Genomic DNA, 23,557 nt, shown 5'->3' on the forward strand with positions numbered 1-23,557 from the left:
GGCTACACAGGGGATAAATCAAGAACCGAGTCAGCCGAAACCGGTTTGGCTCAGTGAATAGAGCGTCGGCCGGCGGACTGAAAGGTCCCGGGTTCGATTCCGGTCAAGGGCATGTATCTCAGTTGCGGGCACGTCCCCAGTGGGGGATGTGCAGGAGGCAGCTGGTCGATGTTTCTCTCTCATCGATGTTTCTAACTCTCTGTCTCTCTCCCTTCCTCTCTGTGGAAATCAATAAAATATATTAAAAAAAAAAAAAAAGAACCGAGTCAGGCCAGGGAGGCAGTTCTAGAGAACTGGGCACAGCAATAGGTTATTTGCTGTTGCGGCATAACCACGGTTGTGAGGAATTTAAAGGAAAAATTCTCAATTGATAGAAAACAACAACAAATTAGGGAAACCATCTCCAAGGTAAAACATCGAGAAGGGTGTTTTGGCTTTAACTTCCTGGCTACCCAGTCTGTCTGGGTCAGCGGGAATTCTTTTTAATTTTTCTCCTGTTTTATTGTTTTGTAGTCTAATTGCTTGCTGCTGTATTCAGTATCTTCCAATTTTTAAATCCCGCATTCCCTGTGTTCCATCCCCATGAATTGCTTTTTAAAAAAATATATATTTTATTGATTTTACAGAGAAGAAGGGAGAGGGATAGAGAGTTAGAAACATCCATGAGAGAGAAACATCGATCAGCTGCCTCCTGCACACCCCCTACTGGGGATGTGCCCGCAACCAAGGTACATGCCCTTGACCGGAATCGAACCTGGGACCCTTCAGTTTGCAGGCCGACGCTCTATCCACTGAGCCAAACAGGTCAGAGACCCACGAATTGCTTTTAAGGCAGAACCAAATGCAGTCCTGCAGGATGTGATTTTTTTCATCTAAAACTATTGTGGCCCTGACCGGTTTGGCTCAGTGGATAGAGCGTCGGCCTGCGGACTGAAGGGTCAGGGGTTCGATTCCGGTCAAGGGCATGTACCTTGGTTACAGGCACAGCCCCAGTAGGGGGTGTGCAGGAGGCAGCTGATTGATGTTTCTAACTCTATTCCTCCCCCTTCTTCTCTGTAAAAAATCAATAAAAAATATTTTTAAAAAAATAAAATAAAACTATTGTCATAGATATGAGGTGACAGAAATAGCAGTGGGGAAATGAAGGGGGCCGAAATAGACTATTGAGGACTAGCTATCAGTTATAAGATATATTAATAAGAAATATTAAGCATGCTCCGTTAACCGTGATTGTTTTGTTCTCATTAAACAAAGCACAGTCTACCATGGCTGGGAGTTGTACCAGGGCCCTGGGAGCTCACCAGGAAATGCAGCCCAAACTCCTTAGCAAGGAGCTGCTTATCATGGAAAGATACACCACTTTGTTGCAGGAATGAAACAATGATGTTCTGATGGCCCCTTCTTTTGCAAAGACCCAGTCCACACTGCCTGTAATCTGTAACCATTATGCCCATTCTGATTTCCCTTGGCCTACTTCCCCAAGAAATCTTTGTCCTTGTACGCCAGGTGAGCAGCTGGCTTATGGGGAGAGGCAGGGCAGATTTGGGGGGTATGACCTACTGCCCTCCCATACTGTCGGCCTGATTGGAATAAACACTCATCTATGATTCAACCCTGTCTCTGCTGAATTGGCTCAAGCAGTGACAGGCAGCCCGGACCCACTGGCTGTCCAGTTTCAAAACCAGAACAGTCATTCTGAGACCCCACAATCCTACTCCTTACACATCTTCCCCAGCTCAACCTCCCCAGAGCTCTAATGCTAATGCTCTCTCATCACAGTCCCATTAATCACTGTTACTGCCCTCAGCTACAGCAACTGAGTGGGGCGGGAAGGGGCGGGAAGGGATGGAGGGCGGGTATGGGGGTGGGGGTGGAGAGACAGTATATAAGTGCCATTTACGGTCTGGGCGATGCCTGCAGGGCCCCGGCCTTCCTGCCAAGCAACACCACTGCAGTCTCCTAGATCCTGCCTCCAAGACAAAGCCAAACCTGGGCTTATGCTTCACCCGTAAGTCCCCACACCAGGTTCCCGGAACTATCAGCTCACACTTCCTCCAGATGTGCACACCACTGGGTAATGTCTATCCCCTTCCCATCCTATAGATTTTTTTTTTTTTTTGACAGAGAGGAAGGGAGAGGAATAGAGAGTTAGAAACTTCGATAAGCTGCCTCCTGCACACCCCCACTGGAGATGAGCCCGCAACCAAGGTACATGCCCTTGACCTGAATGGAACTCGGGACCCTTCAGTCGGCAGGCCGACTGCTCTACCCATTGAGCCAAACCGGCTAGAGCCCCTTCCCATCTTCAGTCCCCAGGTTCACTCCCTCAGCTCTGCCCCCTTCCTGCTCCAATGCCACTGGATCTCGCTGGACTCACCCATGAACCTGGCATATGGCGTGTAGAGAGCTTGGAGTCCAGCCGGATCCAGGACCCCCCCAGGCCCCGGATGGACCCACAGCCCGGAAAGCCCCGAGTGAGTCTGTGCCGTCCTCCCTGCAGCCTCTGCTCTTTCCGTCAATACTCACAGCCACACCCTCAGGGGCCTGCAGATGCAAGTCACCCCCGTCCTCTCTGCCCTGCACTTGCTGTGTCCTCAGAAGCCACCACACTCCTCTCTCCCCTCCGCCTTCCTCACGGCCCTCCGCGCGGGGCTGAGCTGCAGGACGGGACAGGCGCCCGCACCCGGGCTGTCCTGTTGGGTGTGAGGAGGCGGCGAGGGCCCGCGGGACGCGCACTCACCTCAGCCCCGAGCCTCGGGGCGGGCGCCGCCATCGGACTTTGTGTGCGGAGCCGGGCGGGAGCGGCGGGAGCAGAGGCCGCGGCGGGAAGGGCGGTCCCTCTCCGGGCCCTGGAGCGGGTCGCCCGGGCGGGGACATCGAGCTTCACTCCCGCGCGTGTGCTGTGAGCGCCACGGCCACGACTCCCGCGCCTTCTCCCTCGGGGCATCTCCACCGGGACCCAGCGATCTGCAGGCTCGGGCCCGGTAGCTCAGCCGGTTCTGGGAGGAGACAAAACGCCCGCTGCGAGGAGCAGCCGGAAAGCCCGCCCCTGCGCGTTGAGCTTCGCTGGAAACACCTTGTCTGACCCTTCATTGGCTAAATGGGACGCATTCCAAAAGCAGGCTTCTAGCCCCAGCTGGTTTGGCTCAGTGGAGAGAGCGTCCGTCTGCGGAGTGAAGGGTCCCGGGTTCGGTTCGGGTCAAGGGCATGTGCCAGGGTTGTGGGCTCCATCCCCAGTGGGGGGTGTTGCAGGAGGCAGTTGATGGGTGATTCTCTCATCATGGATGTTTCCATTTTTTTCCTCCTCTCCCTTCCTCTCTGAATCAATAAAAATAAAAAATAAAAAAATAAACCAAACCCAGGGTTTTCCCACCTCCCTCCAAGGGTAAAAGTCCAGGATGGTCTAAGGCAGCGGTTCTCAACCTTCCTAATGCCGCGACCCTGTAATACAGTTCCTCATGTTGTGGGGACCCCCAACCATAACATTATTTGCGTGGCTACTTCATCACTGTAATGTTGCTACCGTTATGAATCATCATGTAAATATCTGATATGCAGGATGTCTTTTCATTGTTACAAATTGAACATAATTTAAGCATAGTGATTCATCACAAAAACAATATGAAATTAGATATGTGTTTTCCCAGGGTCCTAGGCGACCCCTGTGAAAAGGTCGTTGGACCCCCAAAGGGGTCGCGACCCATAGGTTGAGAACCGCTGCTCTAAGGCAAGTTGTCATCCTTTCCTGATGAAGGGACTGGAGTCCCTGGCGATGAAAACACATTATCTATGACTCCAATACAGCCAGTCATAACGAGACATGCCTGCATTACAGTGCATTACAGTCTGGAAAATGTTATCACAAAAATGACCTGCTTGCACCATCATATATGTCTGTGGCCAATAAAACAGGAATATAGGGCAAGCCTTGGAAATAAAAAGGAACTCAGATGCATCGTATAAAGTTTAATTGGAAGTCTATTGTTTATATAGGGATTTGAACATCAATTAAGATGATGCTTAAAGACTTGGAATTCAGTGCTGATCTGTTTTTCCCTTTCAGGGATTTCAACTCCTGTGTGCAAGTGATCACGATTTACCATGTAGAAAGGATTTCTCATCTCCATTACACTCAGTGGGGTTCTTTAATTTCATATCTTCTCTTCTGGTTAATTAAACTTAACCTTGATTTCAAAGATTTCCTACATAAGTCCAAAATTACAGCCACATTTGTTTTTTACTTTCTTTTAAAATTTTTCATTTAAAAAAATTTTTTTTTTCATTTTTTAGGCCATATTTGTTTCACTCAGATGAATAGTATTCCTAAGTGCATTGCTTTCACTGCATTGTTGCATGCTCTTCAGAACTGGTAGGTTTTGAGAGTACTCATGCAGATGACTCAACTTTCCTGATTCTTAGGAAAAAAAATAACAAATTCCTTCATGAGAATGCCTTTATTGTCAACCATCCCATACCATTAAGATGTAAGGTCAAAAAGTATCAGATCCAAGAAGAAACAAGAAGTATATTTATTTTTTTAAATATTTTTAAAAATAGATTTCAGAGAGGAAGGCAGAGGGAAAGAAAGAAACAACAATGATGAGATAAAATCATTAATTGGCTGCCTCCTGCATGCCCCACACTGGGGATTGAGTCTGCAACTCAGACATGTGCAATGACCGGGAATCAAACCACAACCTCCTGGTTCATGGTCGACACTCAATCACTGAGCCATGCCAGCTGGGCAACAAGGAGTATATTTAAGGCAAAAACACCCACAAAAAATTCTCATCTCAGGAAATCCACATGTGGAGAGGAGAGTGGTTTACCTAGCCTTGGATACCCTCAAAGCTGTGACCCTTCTCTCTCTTTTAAATTTTTATTGCCCGGCCATAGTGGCATAGTGGTTAAGAGTCAACCCATGGTTGAAACCGGTTTGGCTCAGTGGATAGAGCGTTGGCCTGCGGACTGAAAGGTCCCAGGTTCAATTCCGTTCAAGGGCATGTACCTGGGTTGCGGGCACATCCCCAGTAGGAGATGTGCAGGGGGCAGCTAATTGATGTTTCTCTCTCATCGATGTTTCTAACTCTCTATCTCTCTCCCTTCCTCTCTGTAAAAAATCAATAAAATATATTAAAAAAAAAAAAAAAGAGTCAACCCATGAACCAGGAGGTCAAGGTTTGATTCCCAGTCAGGGCACATGCCTCAGTTGTGGGTTCAATTCCCAGTAGGAGGGCGTGCAGGGGGTAGCCGATTGATGATTCTCTCTCATCATTGATGTTTCTATCTCTCTCTCTCCCTCTATCTGGAAAAAAAAATATATATATATATAAATGTTTTTACAAATATTTTAAATTGATTTTTAGAGAGAGATGAAAGGAGAGGGACACACACACACAGAGAGAGAGAGAGAGAGAGAGAGAGACATTGATATGAGAGTGAAACATCAATTGGGTGCCTCCTGTACACCCCCAACTGAGGATCAAGCCCACAATTCAGGCATGTGCCCTGACCCAGAATTGAACTGGCAACTTTTGGCACAAGGGACAATGCCCAACCAAGTAGCCAGGGTAGACACCATCTCTTAATGACTAGAATAGGACTCCTATGGCCACTCTTGCTGGTTTTCACTCACTCACCTGGACTGCGTCTAGTATAGATTTCATTCTTTATTGTCCATGGTTGTTCTCCATGTTGCAACTTGGACAGCGCATCTAGTCCGGTAGTGTGATACCCTGTTCATAGAAGACCTAGATATGGTGACTTGTAGTATGTGAAGATGGGAAACATGACATTTTAGAGACAAAAGAATTTCTTTTATGCAAAGTAAAACTTCTCTTTCAGGATAGAGGACATTATACCCTTTTGTTAGGGGCCAGAGCGGGGGCTGAAAGTCTCGACCTTCAGATGATCACAATGACTGCAAAACTTTCAGCAAATGTTAGAGCAAAGGCCAGTGACCCGGCACCTCTAAATGACACAGGGAGCCCTAACCGATTTGGCTCAGTGGATAGAGTGTCAGCCTGCGGACTCTAAGGGTCCCAGGTTCGATTCCAGTCAAGGGCATGTACCTTGGTTGCGGGCACATCCCCAGTAGGGAGTGTGCAGGAGGCAGCTGATCGATGTTTCTAACTCTCGATCCCTCTCCCTTTCTCTTTGTAAAAAAATCAATAAAATATATTTTAAAAAATAGTTTAAAAAAAATGACACAGGGAGCTCTCCTTACCCAGTGAAAAAAGATTGACAGCGTTCTCCAACGTCATGTCCCAGTACAGGTCTTTGTGAGGAGGGTTCTGGAGCTGGGACTCCTCCCAACTTAACTCCACAGCCACATCCTCCAATGGCAGCAATTCCAGTAACAATAGTTCCTGTTTAACATGGTATCAACTGCTTTTATTCATATAAAAGATACATGAGGGATGGTGTTCTAATTTTCACCACATAGCCTGCATCTATATACTCTTCTTAAATATATTTTAGAAGCAACATCCCCTATATATATATAGTTTAGCACCTATTTCCAATTACTCTATATTATACAAATAACATCTGGACAAATACAATACTCCTACATAAACATGAGACACGACATCTAGAATTTATAAGCCATTTCCCCCTCTCCCTCCACCCCAGTGGCAGAGTAGGTTTTTGTTTCTTTTTATTTCTAGAAGTGCTCTAAAATACATGTTCCCAAAATTGTCAAAAGGCAAGGAATATGGGTTTGTAGGTCATATTAGTCGAGCAAGCAAATTCCATACCTTTTCTCACACAAAATAATAAAACTTTTTTTTAAAAGTACACTTTTAAAGACTTTCATTGGATTTACCATCAAACATTAAACACATAGCACAACAAAATAAGTGTACATTTTTCTTTAATCTAAAGAAAATTTATTGTTTTTTCCTTGAAATCAAATGTCCATTGCATTCTCACCACAGCATTGTATTCTATCATATATATATACACTAATAAAAGACAAACATGCAAATTGACTGTACCTTTGCTACACCTTAAGCCACGCCCACCAGCCAGTCAGAGTGACTATATGCAAATTAACTCAACCAAGATGGCAGCTGGCAGCCATGGAGCTGGAGTGAGCAGGAGTGAGTTGCCCCTGGCGATGGAGGAAACCAAGCTTCCCTCCTGCCCGCCCTGGCCGGCTCTGAGCTTCTCTCAAGGCTACAAAGTTTCAATTATAGAAGGTAAATAAATCCCAGAATAAAAAAGAAAAAAAGGAGAGGCTGGGAGCTTCCGTCGCCGGGGGGCTTGGCCAGCCTGAAAACAGCCCTCAGCTCCTCACCCAGACTGGCCAGGCACCCCAGTGGGGACCCCCACCCTAAAGGGGGTGTGGCCAGCCTGCAAACAGCCATCAGCCCCTCACCCAGGCTGGCCAGCACCCCAGTGGGGACTCCCACACTGAAGGGGCTATGACCAGCCTGCAAACACCCATCAGCCCCTCACCCAGGCTGGCCAGGCACCCCAGCAGGACCCCCATCCTGATCCGGGACACCCTTCAGGACAAACCAGCCAGCCCCCACCCGTGCACCAGGCCTCTATCCTATATAATAAAAGCGTAATATGCAAACTGACCCTAACAGCAGAACGACTGGGAATGACTGGTCAATATGACACACACTGACCACCAGGGGGCAGACACTCAATGCAGGAGCTGCCCCCTGGTGGTCAGTGCACTCCCACAGGGGGAGCTCTGCTCAGCCACAAGCCAAGCTGATGGCTGCCAACACAGAGGTGGTGGTGGGAGCCTCTTCCGCCTCCTCAGCAGTGCTAAGGATGTCCGACTGCAGCTTAGGCCTGCTCCCTGCTGGCAAGTGGACATCCCCCAAGGGCTGCTGGGTTGCCAGAGGGATGTCTGACTGCCAGCTTGGGCCTGATCCCCTAGAGAATGAGCCTAAGCCAGCAGGTGGACATCCTCTGAGGGGTCCCAGACTGCAAGAGGGCATAGGCCGGGCTGAAGGACCCCCTGAGTGCACAAATTTTTGTGCACCAGGCCTCTAGTGTATATATATATATATATATATATATATATATATATATATATAATTGTATTCTAACCATATGTATGTATATGTGTGTGTGTATATTTGTTAACACTATTACAGATATCCCCTTTTCATCCCTACCCTTTGCCCAACTCTACCCAGTTCCTACCACACCCTCCTTAGGCTTCACCACACAGTTGTCGGTGTCCATAAGCTACACATATATGTTCTTTGGCTAATCTCTTCACCTTCTTTCATCCATTCTCCACCATCCCCCTCCCCTTGACATTGTTCAGTTTGTTCCATATGTCCATGCTACTGGTTCTATTTTGTTGGTCAGTTTATTAGATTCCACACATAAGAGAGATCATAAAAGACAAGTTGTTTAATAAGTGTAAAAAATAACAGAAACTATACAAGATATGTCTAAAGGAAAAAAGATTATATGTGATTAGGAAGATTTGGGGGGGTAACCTTTTAATAAATAAACATATACAAATACGCATATTAATAAACATCTGAACAGTATATGCCATACAATGTAGTGAACTGGATTATAAAACTGAAAAAATTACAGAAATGTAGCAGAGAGAGAAGAGGAGGAAAATGTAAAGAAGATGTTAATAAATATAACATCAAAAGATCTAATGTTATGCCTACTCATAGTTTCTGAAAGAGAAAACAGTAACAGAGAAGCAATATTCAAACATCTAAAAGATGAAAAATTGCAGTACTCATTAAACATTCAACAAGCAGTGGTTGCCAAAACCAGTTTGGCTCAGTGGATAGAGCGTGGGCCTGCGGACTGAAAGGTCCCGGGTTGATTCCGGTCAAGGGCATGTACCTGGGTTGCGGGCACATCCCCAGTAGGAGATGCTCTCTATCTCTCTCCCTTCCTCTCTGTAAAAAATCAATAAAATATATAAAAAAATATATAACAAGCAGTGGTTGAGTGTCAGCCCACAAACCAGGAGGTAACAGTTCAATTCTGGGCCAGGGCACATAACAGGGTTTCAGGCTCCATCCCCAGGAGGGGGGCATGCAGGAGGCAGGCCATCGATGTTTCTCTATCATCAAAGTTTCTATCTCTCTATCCCTCTCCCTTCTGTTCTGTAAAATCAATAAAAATATATTTTTTAAAAATTCAACACCTCAGATTCAGAAATCCCAACAAATTCTGAGCTAAAAGTCTATACCTAGACATATCAGACTGAAACCATAATACACAAAATGCAAAGAAAAACTAAAAGTATCCAGTACAACAGAAACAACCGAAGTCAGAAAAAAAATGAAATCATATCTTCAAAGTTCTTATTTTTGTTCCAAAAAGGCCAGACAGGAAGGCCGCTTGCTAATTGAACACGTGACTCTTTCATGGAGCATTAGCGCCTCCCAGCCACCATGTGACACTGCTCAAGAGTATTGCCAATCAGGAGGCTCGCCTACACTTCGTCATCCAGAGCTGTTATTGAGGCTTCATGATAAATGCATGATTTATTGAATTATTGACCTCGTGGCTGGACTCAATCTCCAGGTCCTTAATCTTCCTAAAAGTTACCCTGATATCAAGTGGCTCAAAGCTACAACCCCTCAAATCACCTGGTTGGTATCTGGCATTGACCACCTCTATCCTGAGTCAGCTCATTAGCATAAACTACAAAGTGTGGTCCCAGTGCCCCAGGATGAATAACTCCTATCATACAAGTAATTCCAAAGATTCTATATAATAAAAGGCTAATATGCAAATCAACCAAACAGTGGAACAACCGGTCACTATGATGCACACTGACCACCAGGGGGCAGATGTTCAACACAGGAGTTGCCCCCTGGTGGTCAGTGCGCTCCCATAGGGAGAGCGCCACTCAGCCAGAAGCCAGGCTCACGGCTGGCCAGCGCAGTTGCAGTGTCAGGAGCCTCTTCCACCTCCACAGTGCTAAAGATGTCCGACTGCCTGCTCCCCGGGGAAAGCAGGCCTAAGCTGTCTGTCGGACATCCCCCAAGGGCATGAATTTTGTGCACTGGGACTCTAGTTTAGACATAACTCCCCAGGAATCAGAGACAAAAGTCAGGCAAATTCCTAATTACACACTAGCTTCTCACACCCCTGTGCAGTACCCTTCCCTTGAGCATGAGCTGGACTGATAAATTGTTTCTAATAATAATAATAATAAAAAAGAATACAGCAAAAGATGAGATGCCACTTTTACAATTAGGCTATTCATACACCAACCTTGCTATGAGAATCCGCTCTTTGATGACTTTGATGAAATAAGGTTGTGTTTTAGGGAGGCTCACATGGCAAGAAACTAAGAATGGTCTACCTCAGCAGAGGATCTCATTTGATCAGCCCTTGAGGAAATGAATTCTTTCAACAACCACGCAAATGAACTTAGTACTGCATTCGTCCCCACTAGAGTCTTCAGATCAGACTCCATTCTGTCCTCATGATAGACTAAAACAAAGTATATAGCAGTGATAAGATTAAAAAACTAAATGAGCCCTAGCCGGCTTGGCTCAGTGGATAGAGCATCAGCCTTCGGACTGAAGGGTCCCAGGTTCGATTCCGGTCAAGGGCACATTGAGCCTGGGTTGCAGGCTCGATCTCCAGTGGGGGGTGTGCAGGAGGCAGCCGATCAATGATTCTCTCTCATCATTGATGTTTCTCTTTCTCTCTCCTTCTCCCTTCCTCTCTGAAATCAATGAAGAAATATATTAAAAAAAACAACTAAATGAATATTTTAGCTTTTCATAACATGAGTTACAAATGAAAACTGTAGGAGTATTTTACTGACATGTTTGTGACGAAGGAGGGTGTTAAATCTCCCTGCTGGATTTAGTGAAAGCAAGGCACTCTTAAAAAACATGCTAATAGCCCTGACTGGTTTGGCTCAGTGGATAGAGCGTCGGCCTGCGGACTGAAAGGTCCCAGGTTTGATTCCGGTCGAGGGCATGTGCCTTGGTTGCGGGCACGTCCCCAGTAGGAGGTGTGCAGGAGGCAGCTGATTGATGTTCCTCTCTCATCAATGTTTCTGACTCTCTGTCTCTCTCCCTTCCTCTCTGTAAGAAACCAATAAAATATATTTAAAAAAAACACAAAAACATGCAAATAGCCCTAGCTGGTTTAGTTCAGTGGATAGAGCATCAGCCTGTGGACTGAAGGGTCCCAAGTTTAATTCCAGTCAAGGGCACATGCCTGGGTTGTGGGCTTGTTTCCCAGCAGGGGGCGTGCAGGAGGCAGCCAATCAATGATTCTCTCTCATCATTGATGTTTCTTTCTCTCTCTCTCCCTCTCTGAAAACAATAAAATATATATTTTAAAAAAACAACAACAAAATGCTAATAAAAATGCAAAAAGTGAGATAATCAGACAATTATAGCAAAACTAGAGGCCCCATGCACTAATTCGTGCACAGGTGGGGTCCCTTCTCCTGGCTGGCAATCGGGGCCATCTCACCCAGTCCCCCACAGGAGGTTGGCCGGCAGGGGAGGGACTACGGGAGGGCTCCCGGGCATGTCCAGCCCCGTCTCACCCAGTCACGATCCGCCAGATCCCAGCAGAAAGCTAACCGACTGGTTGAAGCTTCTGCCCCCTGCTGGTCAGTGTGCATCATAGCAAATGGTCAAGTAGTCCACCGATTGGTAGACAGCTCGGTCAGACACTTAGCTTATTAGGCTTTAATATAGATAGATAGATTAGCGAGATAATCTCAAAGCTAAAGAATAATGTGGATATTCAATGAGTGAAGTTTAAGTAGTGCCTGCAACTGTCCTGACACTTAGTTTGTACTTAGGGAGACCTTGGCTATGACCATGGTTTATAATCTCTTTAAAATGACCTACATTTGATTTTCCTTATATATAGACTAGAGGCCCGGTGCACAAAATTCATGCATGGGTAGGGTCCCTAGGCCTGGCTGGCAATCAGGGCCGATCTGTGAGGTGACCAGCAGGGATATCGGGAGGCCCCCACTGGTATCTGCCTTGGCTGTTGGCCTGGCGTCACCTGCTCGCCAGTCCCCCCACCCCTGCCCCACCCCACCACTGCTGCTGGTCAGGGCCTGCACTTTGGGGGCAGCTCCTGCACTGAGCGTCTGCCCCCTGGTGGTCAGTGTACATCATAGCGACCGGTCATTCCACCGTTCATTCTATTTGCATAGTAGGGTTTTATTATATAGGATTATATCCTAAAAAGTGTACTTGTCTCTTTCCATTACTAGCTACTGGAGTAGGATCTCAGGGGAGGCCCAGTGTGCTGTGCACTGTGGTGAGAGTTTGTGTTCAGGACTCTGTTCCCACCCCAACAATCCATAGTACAGACACAGGAGATTGGAAAGTAAGCCATGGGTCCAGAACACTATCAGGGCTGCAGGGAAAACAGGGTGACTACCATTGTCCCATAGAGCCAGCAGGGATAGAGAGGACAGAATCACCTGAGCAGTGCGTCCCTGAATGAAGAGAGGTGAGCACTCACCAATGAGACCAGGATCCTGTAGGTCTTCAGCATCACTTCCGTAAATCTGGTCCCAGAATTCACGTCCCGCCGTTCTCTCTCCTTAAGAGTGAATGTCAATGCCACCAACAAACAGCACTTGCAAAGTCTGAGGCACGAAATTCATCACAGTGGATGGGATCACAGCCGGACACCCCAAATGTGGGTGAAGGTGCAGAGACCCAGCCCAAATGACTGAGGTCTCCTGAGGGTTAAACTCCAATCTGGGATCAAAGGGGAGGCAGTCAAATCGTTGCTAAGTCTCAGAGAAGGTTCCATTGAAGAAACTGCTACCGGTGACAAATAATGGCGCTGCCCGGAACACAGGGAGGGAAGCCAAGGGGAAGTGCTCTAAGATGTAAAGGGAACGGGAGGAAACGCATAACTGCAACCATGGGAACAGGAGCTGCAGCTGAGCCACCCTGGTCCTCAGACTGTACCTGCTCCAGTGAGGGCTGCTCATCAGTGGTAGAGACTGTGTCTGATGCTGGAGAAAATAATGGTTAAAATCCAGCCCCTTGAGTCTGACACTTGTCTGTGGTGTAAACTTGGGGAACCTACTTCATTTCTCTAATACTGAATTTTTTTTCAGCAAAATTAGTTTTCGCCGAAACCGGTTTGGCTCAGTGGATAGAGCGTCGGCCTGAGGACTGAAGGGTCCCGGGTTCGATTCCGGTCAAGGGCATGTGCCTGGGTTGCGGGCACATCCCCAGTGGGAGATGTGCTGGAGGCGGCTGATTGATGTTTCTCTCTCATCAATGTTTCTAACTATCTCTCTCCCTTCCTCTCTGTAAAAAATCAATAAAGTATATTTAAAAAAAAAAAAATTAGTTTCCACTTCTCAGGTTGTTTTGAGAATTAAAAGAGAAAATGCTCAAAAAGCTCACACTGGAATCCTAGCAAAAACAAGTACTCTGTGTTACTTTTATTGATCTTCAAAGGCCAAAGCAAGCTCCATCATCAGCTTCACGTCACATTCAGCCAACCGAGATTCAGGGAGCTCTAGGAGTGACCGGGAGATTCCCAGGTTTGGACCCCGTACTGACACCTCAGGGCCCGCAGCACCTGCTTCCTTGCTGGTGGGACATCAGATTTTTTAAAAAAATATATTTTTATTGATTTCAGAGAGGAAGGGAGAGGGATAGAAAGATAGAAACATCAATGATGAGAGAGAATCATGGATCAGCTGCCTCCTGCTTGCCCCCTACTGGGAATTGAGCCCGCAAACCGGGCATGTGCCCATGACTGGAATTGAACCTGGGACCCTTCAGTCCACAGGTGGATGCTCTATCCACTGAGCCAAACCAGCTAGGGTGGGACATCAGATTCTTAAAAGCCACTTTTCTTTCTCTAACATACAAAGGTGCTTGTGGGCATTGTGGGAGTGAGGGGTGCCTGGCCTGGGAATGTCTGTGCAGGCAGAGGGATGAGTTGCTCAAGTCAAGACAGGCTGCAAAAATAAATCTTAGCTCTTCACCTCCAAGAGCTCAGGGGCGGAAACACACCTTATGCTTATTTTACCCAGGAGAAACCAGAAACCCAGACCACAGAGAGGCGTCGTTTCTCTGGGAGTCCAGGGATATTTGAGAATCTGAAGTTCAAATCCAGGATGCCTGATCCAGGGCACGGGGAGTTTGATCACTGCCCTATTTACCTCTGCACTGGCTTTGGGGGCTCCAAAGCATCTGGCCTCCTTAGACACATGTTCCAACCCAAGAACACCCATGAGCGGAAACCAGGCAAATGGGAGAACACTACCAAGCAAGGGCTTGTGGCCTTATCAGATGACTGGTCTTCTGAAAGTGATGGCGAATGTCAGTAGTGCGGGTTAGAAGTAGTGTTCATTGCGTGGTGTATAGCATTAAGAAATTAAAGTATATTAATCCAATACAGGAAAGAAACATTTATTTTATAAAGCAAAAATGGCACAAAATGAGTGAAATTCCAACATCCATCTTTGTTGTCCCGCTTCCCTTCTGTTAAAGAAAATTGCCAAAATTCATACCAGATTAGGCAGGACAATTAACCAGACATTTTACTACGGACACAGGCGTACCAAATACACATCTAAGAAAAGGCTGGTCCTCGTCTCCAACAAATCAGAGAACAGAGTTAGCTTCCCTGCGCCAATGAGGATGGTGACTGATGCCGTCTGAGGACACCGTATAGGTCAGCGGTTCTCAACCTTCCTAATGCCGCGACCCTTTAATACGCCGGGTACTCGTATGTGGGCATATCTGCATGTGGGCGGACCCGCCTGGCGACGGATAGAGGAACGGTGTCTCGGTTCCTAAGACCATCGGAAAATACATATGTGTTTTCCGATGGTCTTAGGCGACCCCTGTGAAAGGGTCGTTCGACCCCCAAAGGGGTCGCGACCCACAGGTTGAGAACCGCTGGTATAGGTGGTACAGGTGACATTGCTTCAGCAACAGACACATTCAAGGACATAGATCTGGCAGGACACCTGTGTAAATTAGAAAGTGCAACGTACACACACATGATTTTCAGATAAGTTTATAGGGAATCTCCCTACTTTTGACATTCGAATGTATGAGATTCAAGTCAGACAAATAGAAAATAGAGTTTCCTATAGTATTGTTAAGACTGACCTTAAAAATTGTACATTTCCTATGCATATACAACCTTCTTCCCATGTGAAGCCTTATGTGCAAAATAAGGTTAGAATTTTGGGTACAATATTTGCCACATTAACTACACTCCTAAGTCCTTTCTCTAGTGTGAACTCTCTGGTGACTACGAAGGCTTAGAATACCGGTAAAAGTTTTTCCACATTCACTACACTCATAAGGGCCTTGTCTAGTGTGAATTCTCTGATGATAAAGAAGGGATTGGTTCTTGGTAAAAGATTTCCCACATTCACTGCACTCATAAGGCCTTTCTCCCGTGTGAAGTCTCTGATGATAACGGAGGCCACTGCTACTGATAAAAGATTTCCCACATTCACTGCACTCATAAGGCCTTTCTCTAGTGTGAACTCTCTGGTGACTACGAAGGGAATAGAGCATGGAAAACGATTCTCCACATTCACTGCACTCATAAGGCTTTTCTCCTGTATGAAATCTCCGATGATTACGAAGGCTATAAATTGTGGTAAAGGATTTGCCACATTCACTGCACTCATAAGGTCTTTCTCCAGTGTGAACACTGTGATGGCGACGAAGATAATGGATCATGGTAAAAGATTTTCCACATTTGCTGCACTCATAAGGCCTTTCTCCTGTGTGAATTATCTGATGACGACGAAGGCATCTAATCATGGTAAAAGTTTTCCCACATTCACTGCACTGATAAGGCCTCTCTCCTGTGTGAAATCTCTGATGATAACGGAGGCTACTACTACAGGTAAAAGATTTCCCACATTCACTGCACTCATAAGGCCTTTCTCCTCTGTGAAGTCTCTGATGATAACAAAGGCTAGTGCTACTGGTAAAAGATTTCCCACATTCACTGCACTTAAACGGCTTTTCACCAGTGTGAAATCTCTGATGATGACGAATACCAGTGCTAGTGGTAAAAGATTTTCCACATTCATGGCACTTATAAGGCCTTTCACCACTGTGAACTCTCAGATGAATACGAAGGGAATCGATCCTGCTAAAAGATTTCCCACATTCACTGCACTCATAGGGCCTTTCTCCAGTGTGAATTCTCTGATGATAAAGGAGACCAGTGCTACCGGTATAAGATTTCCCACATTCACTGCACTTAAAGGGCTTTTCTCCAGTGTGAAGTCTCTGATGATAAAAAAAACTAGACAGTCTGGTAAAATACTTTCCACATTCATGGCACACTAAACGCTGTCTTCTAGTAAAAGCACTCTTGTCTTGAACAAATGCGTGCTTGCGGCCAATCGCTCTCTTATATCCTTTCCTGGTGTAATAATTTTTTCTGCTTTGAAAAGTCATGGCAGACATCGATATTTCATTTGACTTATCCCCGGTCTGAGTAGTCTTTTGGTGATGTCCTGACCCCATAAGGATGTCCGGCCCAACCTCTCCGCAGGTAAAATGCTTCTGCGAGGCTTTGAAATTGCCGCCCTCTGCAAGTGAGATCCTGTCCACACCACTGACGGAAAGTTTCTCTCTCATATGTTGCTCCTGGTCCTGGTGAAATTTTGTACTGAAATAAAATCGTTTTGCGCATGCCCCGCACCTCAACCGTATCTGGCTGCGTTGTGTGCCCTGTAGGTCAATAATGTGGAAAATCTTTTTCAAGACTGGCTCACAACCATCACAGGGGTGGCTCTTCTGGGAAGACAAGGCTACCTCGGGATTCCTTGCCTGTGACACTCTTACAGAAACCTTCTGCTCAGTCGGTGCCTCCACATTCTCTGCTCCACAGCAGCAACCTGAACAAAAGGAAACGCTGGTGAGGTATATGTTGACCTTATGAAAACCGAATATCTTCACCACAAATGTTTATCTGTCATGACTAGGCATGATTTTATGGGATGATTTTCAAGACAAGTGAGACTCTGAGGGAAAGGCAGTTATATATTACTTGACTCCAAAGGTCAACCAATGGTGGAGACCTCACCAAGGGAGGGACATGAGCATATGATAGGACACTAAGAACAGGGGCAAGGTACACTAGAAGAGAGGCAGGGTCCACTAATTGTTTCTTCTTTTTTTATAATATATTGCTTTCAGATAGGAAGGGGGAGAGAGAGAGAGAAAGGAACATGAATGGTGAAAGAAAATCAACAATCAGCTGCACGCCCCCTACTGGGGATTGATCTTGCAACCCAGGCATGTGCCCTGACCAGGAATGAAATCATGACCTCCTGGTTCATAGGTCGACGCTCAACAATTAAGCTACACTGGCTGGGCCACTAGCTGTTTCTTCACAATGTCTTCTGTGGGAGATTTCATGCTGGTGATGTGAGTGTGTAGAATAACTTGAATGTGCTCAATCCCATAAAAAAACCCACCGTATTAAAGCACATGATGTTCAAGGTCAATATAAGGTCACATGCACACTCCAAGGCTCTGCAGGCATGGACCAAGGTTAGAAAGTAGTAAAGGGAGACCTGTGGGGTAAATGGTTGAGGTGCATCATTTAGAAAAGTGAAGATTATCCAAGTGCTGGGAAACTAAGTAGAAATGGTAAATATTGAAACTGAGTAGTTAGTTGGCAAAGTGTCAACAATAAGAAAGAACAAGTAGAATGGAGTGGGGAACTGGCAATGGTAACAAAATACTGATGAACAAAATTGGTTCTTAGTTATGACTTAACAAAACCCTGGCATCAATTCCTCTCCAACAGCCCTTCATCCTGGCAAGACTGCCACGGGGTCCTCCCTGCCATGGATGGAGTCATGTTTCTCCTGTGATGCACAAATGATTCTTCCCCTTGAAATCCCAGTTGAGCCATTACATGGGAAATAGATGATAAAAATCTTAAAAGAAAACCTAAAGAGCTGGATGGTCAGCACTGTGTATAGCAAAGCACAAAAGTAACCACAGTAAAAACAAAACCAAACAAACAAAAAAAACTATGTGAGTGACACCAGGAATGTGGCAGAAGAATTCATCTCCCTCCCAGTACAACAGTACAAGTAGAGAGCTATCCATGAACAAAGAAAACATAGCAGATGGTAATTAGCACCCAATAAAGACAAACAGCAATGCAGAGGAGAAAAAATGGGAGAACTGCATAGAAAGGATGATTGGGAAAACTGGTTGAGCAAATATATTTGAAGATGGTTACAGTCAAAAACAAGGGTTGGAGTTACCCCAATCAGCCACTGACGCTGGTGGCCTTTTCTATACAAATCGCTGGAAAATTTTGTTTTAAAAAACCACAAAAGTCCATGTAACATCTGTGAACTCCCCACAACACATCAAAGGACTCAGTTTGTTGGCATAAATTATAAAAGAAATATCTTTGGCCGCAACCTACTCAAGAAAAGAAACAAAAACCAGTATACCTAAGCAGTATTTTCCACCACAGACTCCAACACCCTCAACTGTCATGGAAAAAAAAATTGCTGCCAAATCCACTGTGGACTCATATATTGTTGTTATGACCTTAGTTCATAGGACATCAAGGAGGCAAGGCTGTTGAACCTTTTCTCAAGATCAAAACAACACCTCTCCCAGCAAACACCTTTGATTCCACATGCAGATAAATCTATTTCTCACGGCCAGAATTGGTCCCTAAGGCTGAAAGGAATAAAAGGGCAACGGCTTCATCAAATGTAGAGGCAGCAACACAGGTCTGAATCAAATACTAAAAACAAAGACACCACCATGACAACATAATAATTTTCCACTAATCAATACAAAACTAATGGAGATCTAAAGGGTGTCCCAAAATTCTATCAAGAAGTAATTTTGATAGAAAACACAGGTTTATAATTAAAAATTGTAATTTTTTTATTGAGTCATAAAGCATACAGTATAGGGTTATGTATGGAATAGCATATGGGGTAAATGGCCTCCACGGCTCTGCTGGCACATACGCACTCTTTTGTTACTGCCTGAGCAGCCGCATTTTTGAAGAATGGTCCGATGATGCCTTTAGCCCAAAATCCGCACCAAACGGTGACACGTTGTGGATGCATTTGTTTCTCAACAATCACTCGTGGATTTTCTGAACCCCAAATGCGACACTTTTGTCGATGAACCAAGCCATCAAGATGAAATGAGCCTCATCGAAATTCAGCTACATCTATGCAAAACGGTCATGGAAAATTTCAACAAAAGTGTGCGTATGTGCCAGGAAAGCCACGGAGGCCATTTACCCGATATGCTATTCCATACATAACCCTATACTGTATACTTTATGAATCAATAAAAAATTTACCATTTTTAATTATAAACTTGTGTTTTCTATCAAAATTACTTCTTGGGTGAATTTTGGGACACCCTTTAGAAATGAAGAATAAATGATTCAACAGTAGAGGATTCTGAGAATCAAGTCAACGATTTGAAATATGAGGAAGCCAAAAACACCCAACCAGAAGAGCAAAAAATAAATAAATAAATAAATAAATAAATAATAATAAAAAAATATGAAGATAGTGCAAGGAGCCTCTGGAACAACTTCAAGCGTACCATCATGGGGGTGCCAGAAAAAGAGAGAGAGCAAGATAATTGAAAATCTATTTGAAGAAATAATGACAGAAAACTTTAGCAAGAACCTACATCCAAGATTACTCTACTCAGCAAAGCTCACATTTAGAATTGAGGGTCAGATAAAGAGCTTCACAAATAAGAAGAACCTAAAGGAGTTCATCACCACCAAACCACTTCCACATGAAATGTTGAAGGTTATTCTTTTAAGAAGAGGAAGAGGAAGAATAAAGGATGAAGAAAAAATCTGAACAATAAAATGGCAATAAACACATATCTATCAACAATTGAATCTAAAAAATCAAAATAAACAAGAAATCTAATGAACAAAATAAAATGGTGAATAAAATATAATCAAGGGCATGGAAACATAGAACAGACTGATGAATCTCAGAGGGAAGGGGTAGGGGGCGGGAAGAGATTAACCAAAGATATTATATGCATTACCTATGGAAACAAACAAGACGATGGTGAAGATGTGGGGTGGGGCAGGAACCGGGTGGAGGGGAGCAATGGGGGGAGAGAAGGGGAAACATCTGTAATACTCTCAACAACTAAGATTTTATTTTTTAAAAAATATATTTTATTGAGTCTTTACAGAGAGGAAGGGAGGGAGATAGAGAGTTATAAACATCGATGAGAGAGAAACATCGATCAGCTGCCTCCTGTACACCTCCCACTGGGGATGTGCCCGCAACCCAAGTACATGCCCTTGACCGGAATCAAACCCGGGACCCCTCAGTCCGCAGGCCGACGCTCCATCCACTGAGCCACAGTGGCAACAACTAAGATTTTAAAAAAGAAATTAAAAAAGAAACAGAAAAAAAGGTTTCAACATTAAAAAAAAAAAAAAAAGACTAAAAAAAGAAATAAAAAGATTACAACTCAGCCCTGGCCAGTGTGGCTGAGTTGGTTGGATGTTATCCCATGCACCAAAAAAGGTTGCCTATTACGTTCTTGGTCAGGGCAAATGCTGGGTTTGCAGGTTCCATCCCTGGTCAGGGGCATACAGGAGGCAGGCAATCAATGTTTTACTCTCACTTCCATGTTTCTCACTATCCCTCTCACTATTTTTCTAAAAGTCAATTTCAAAAACTCAAAAACCAAAAACAGCATAGTTCAAATTAGCTGGAAGCTTTTATTAAAAAAGAAAAGAGCCCTAGCCGGTTTGGCTCACTGGATAGAGTTGTTGGCCTGGGGACTGAAGAGTCCTGGGTTTGATTCCGGTCAAGGGCATGTACCTTGGTTGCAGGTATATCCCCAGTAGGGGGTGTGCAGGAGGCAGCTGATCAATGTTTCTCTCTCATCGATGTTTCTAACTCTCTATCCCTCTCCCTTCCTCTCTGTAAAAAAATCAATAAAATATATTTTAAAAAAAGAAAAAGAAAAAGATATTACCCCTGACACTATGAATATAGAAAAAATGCCAAGAGCCCACTATGAACTTCTGAAATTAATAAACAAATTCAGAGCCCTAGCCAGGTGGCTTGGTCAGTGAAAGATTGGTCCCAATACCTGATGTTGTAGGTTTGATCTCCCTTTGGGACACATGCAGAGGGCAGTCAGTGAATGCATAGATCAGTGGAACATCAGATCAATGTTTCCCTCTCTATTTCTGTCTATCTGTCTTACTTCCTTTCTCTAAAATTAATACAAAGTTTAAAGAAAAAATAAATTTGGAAAGGTTGCAGGATGTAAAAATCAACACACAAACATCAGTTTCATTTCTACACATTAACAATAAATTCTTTGATAGAGAAATGAAGAAAGTAGTTAAGTTTGCAATAGAATTAACAATAAACTACTTGGGAATAAATTCCACCAAAATGGTGAAAGGTCTGGACATCAAACACAAGACAGTGATGAAAAATGGAAGAAAACACAAACAAATGGAAAGACATCTGTGCTTTAGGATTTCAAATTTAATACCTTTATAACGTCTATACTACCCAAAGCAATCTATAGATTAAATGCAATCCCGATGATAATGTCAATGGTATTTTACAAAGAAATAAAAACAGAATCTTGAAATGTATGGAACCAAAAGACCTGGAAGAGCAAAAGCAAACTTGAGCAAGAACAAACCAGGTGGCATCAAACTTCCTGACTTCAATCTATTACAAAGCCAAAGCAACCAAACAGTGTGCTACTGGAATAAACACAGAAAAACAGACCAACAGAACAGAAGAGAGAAGACCGAAATAAACCCAGGCACATAAAATCAAGTATCCTTTGACAAAAACCACAAGACACACAAGAAAGAAAAGATAGTTTCTTCAATGAATAGTGCTGGTAAAAATGCATATTCACAGGTAAAACAACAAAACTGGACACCACTGATAAAAATGAACTCAAACTGAATCAAATAATTAAATGACCATCCCAAAACTTAAAAATACTCAAGACAAGTTAGAGAAAAAGCTATGGACATTAGCTTCGGACATGATTTTCTGGATGTGACACCAACCACCAGGCAAAAAGGCAAAACTAAACTGTCTGGACAACAACAAATGAAAAGGGGTCTTCACATCACAACAGCAATTAACAAAATGAAATGAAAAGGCAATCTGCAGGATGGGAGAAAATACTTGCAAATCATATGAACATACTGCTTGGAGATATTGTGGATTCAGTTCAGATATCCACAATAAAGTGAATATCGAGATACAGAGAAAGTCATAAAAATATTTGGAGTTTCTGTCTATACTAATAAAAGGGTAATATGCTAATTAGACTGGGTTGAACGGACATCTTCCAGGCGTCCGATTTCCTTTCGGACAAAGCCATGGTGGCTGGGGCCGAGGCAGAGGCGGTTAGGGGCAACCAGGCCAGCAGGGGAGCAGTTAGGGGGCGATCAGGCCGGCAAGCAGAGGAGGTTAGGGGTGATAAGGCAGGCAGGTAGAGTGGTTAGGGGCCATCAGGCAGGCCAGCAGGGGAATAGTTAGGGGGCGGCCAGGCTGGCAGGGGGACACTTAGGAGGTGGGCAGGTCAGCAGTGGGGCAGTTAGGGGGTGGCCAGGTTGGCAGCAGGGCAGTTAGGGAACAACAAGGCTGGCAGGGGACCAGTTGGGGGCAATCAGGCTGGCAAGCAGAGGCAGTTAGGGGCAATCAGGCAGGCAGGTAAAGTGGTTAGGGGCGATCAGGCAGGCTGGCAGGGGAGCAGTTGGGGGAGGCTAGGCTGACAGAGGGGCAGTTAGGGGTTGACCAGGCTGGCACGTGGGCAGTTAGAGGGCGACCAGGCCAGCAGGGAGGAAGTTAGGGGGCAGCCAGGCTGGCACAGGAGCAGTTAGGGAGTGACCAGACCAGCACGAAGGCAGTTAGGGGCGGCCAGGCCAGCAGAGGGGCAGTTAGGGGGCAAATAGGACAGCAGGGGGTCAGTTAGGGGACGACCATCCTGACAGGGGACCAGTTAGAGGGCGATCAGGCCGGCAAGCAGATGCAGTTTGGAACAATCAGGCAGGCAGGTAGAGTGCCTAGGGGTGATCAGGCAGGCCGGCAGGGGGGCAGTTAGGGGGCAGCCAGGCTGGCAGGGGTCAGTTAGCAGACAACCAGGCCAGCAGAAGGGCAGTCAGGAGACGACCAGACTGGCAGTGGGCAGTTAGGGAGTGGCCAGGCCAGCAGGGCTCAGTTAAGGGGTGGCCAGGCTGGCAGGGGTCAGTTAGGGAATGACCAGGCCGGCAGGGGACCAGTTAGGGGGCAATTAGGGGTGATCAGGCAGGCAGGTAGAGTGTTTAAGGGCGATCAGGCAGGCCGGCAGGGGGACAGTTAGGGGGCAGCCAGGCTGGCGGGGGGGGTCGGGGGGAGAGAAGTTAGGAGGCCCAGGCCGGCAGGGGTGCAGTTAGCGGGCAACCAGGCCAGGCCTGCATGAAGGCAGTTAGGGGGCGGCCAGGCCTGCAGGGGGGCAGTTAGGGGACGACAAGGCTGGCAGAGGACCAGTTAGGGGGCGATTAGGCCAGCAAGCAGATGCAG

The 23,557-nt window shown here is 45.4% G+C and overlaps 1 protein-coding gene across 4 annotated transcripts in view; it reads right to left on the bottom strand.

The window, feature by feature from the left end:
* The window catches only part of LOC132216087 (zinc finger protein 883-like), a 141,961-nt gene that overhangs the window by 11,227 nt on the left and 107,177 nt on the right, over positions 1 to 23,557 (bottom strand). Inside the window, exons 3-4 of one of the 4 annotated variants that reach the window (XR_009448702.1) lie at positions 21,105 to 21,230; positions 16,729 to 16,861 (exon numbers count right to left, since the gene is read on the bottom strand). The exons of 2 other annotated variants lie outside the window; for them this stretch is intronic. Coding sequence is in view for 1 of the 2 variants with exons in the window: in XM_059665168.1 (XP_059521151.1) it covers positions 2,741 to 2,947 (207 nt within the window). In the remaining variant the exon portion in view is untranslated. Of the gene's footprint in view, positions 1 to 2,740; positions 2,993 to 16,728; positions 16,862 to 21,104; positions 21,231 to 23,557 lie in introns of those variants that run through there. One more of the 4 variants, XM_059665168.1, reaches the window with a different exon arrangement.

The sequence above is a fragment of the Myotis daubentonii genome, chromosome 15 (genome assembly GCF_963259705.1).
Source record: "Myotis daubentonii chromosome 15, mMyoDau2.1, whole genome shotgun sequence".
NCBI lineage: Eukaryota > Metazoa > Chordata > Mammalia > Chiroptera > Vespertilionidae > Myotis > Myotis daubentonii.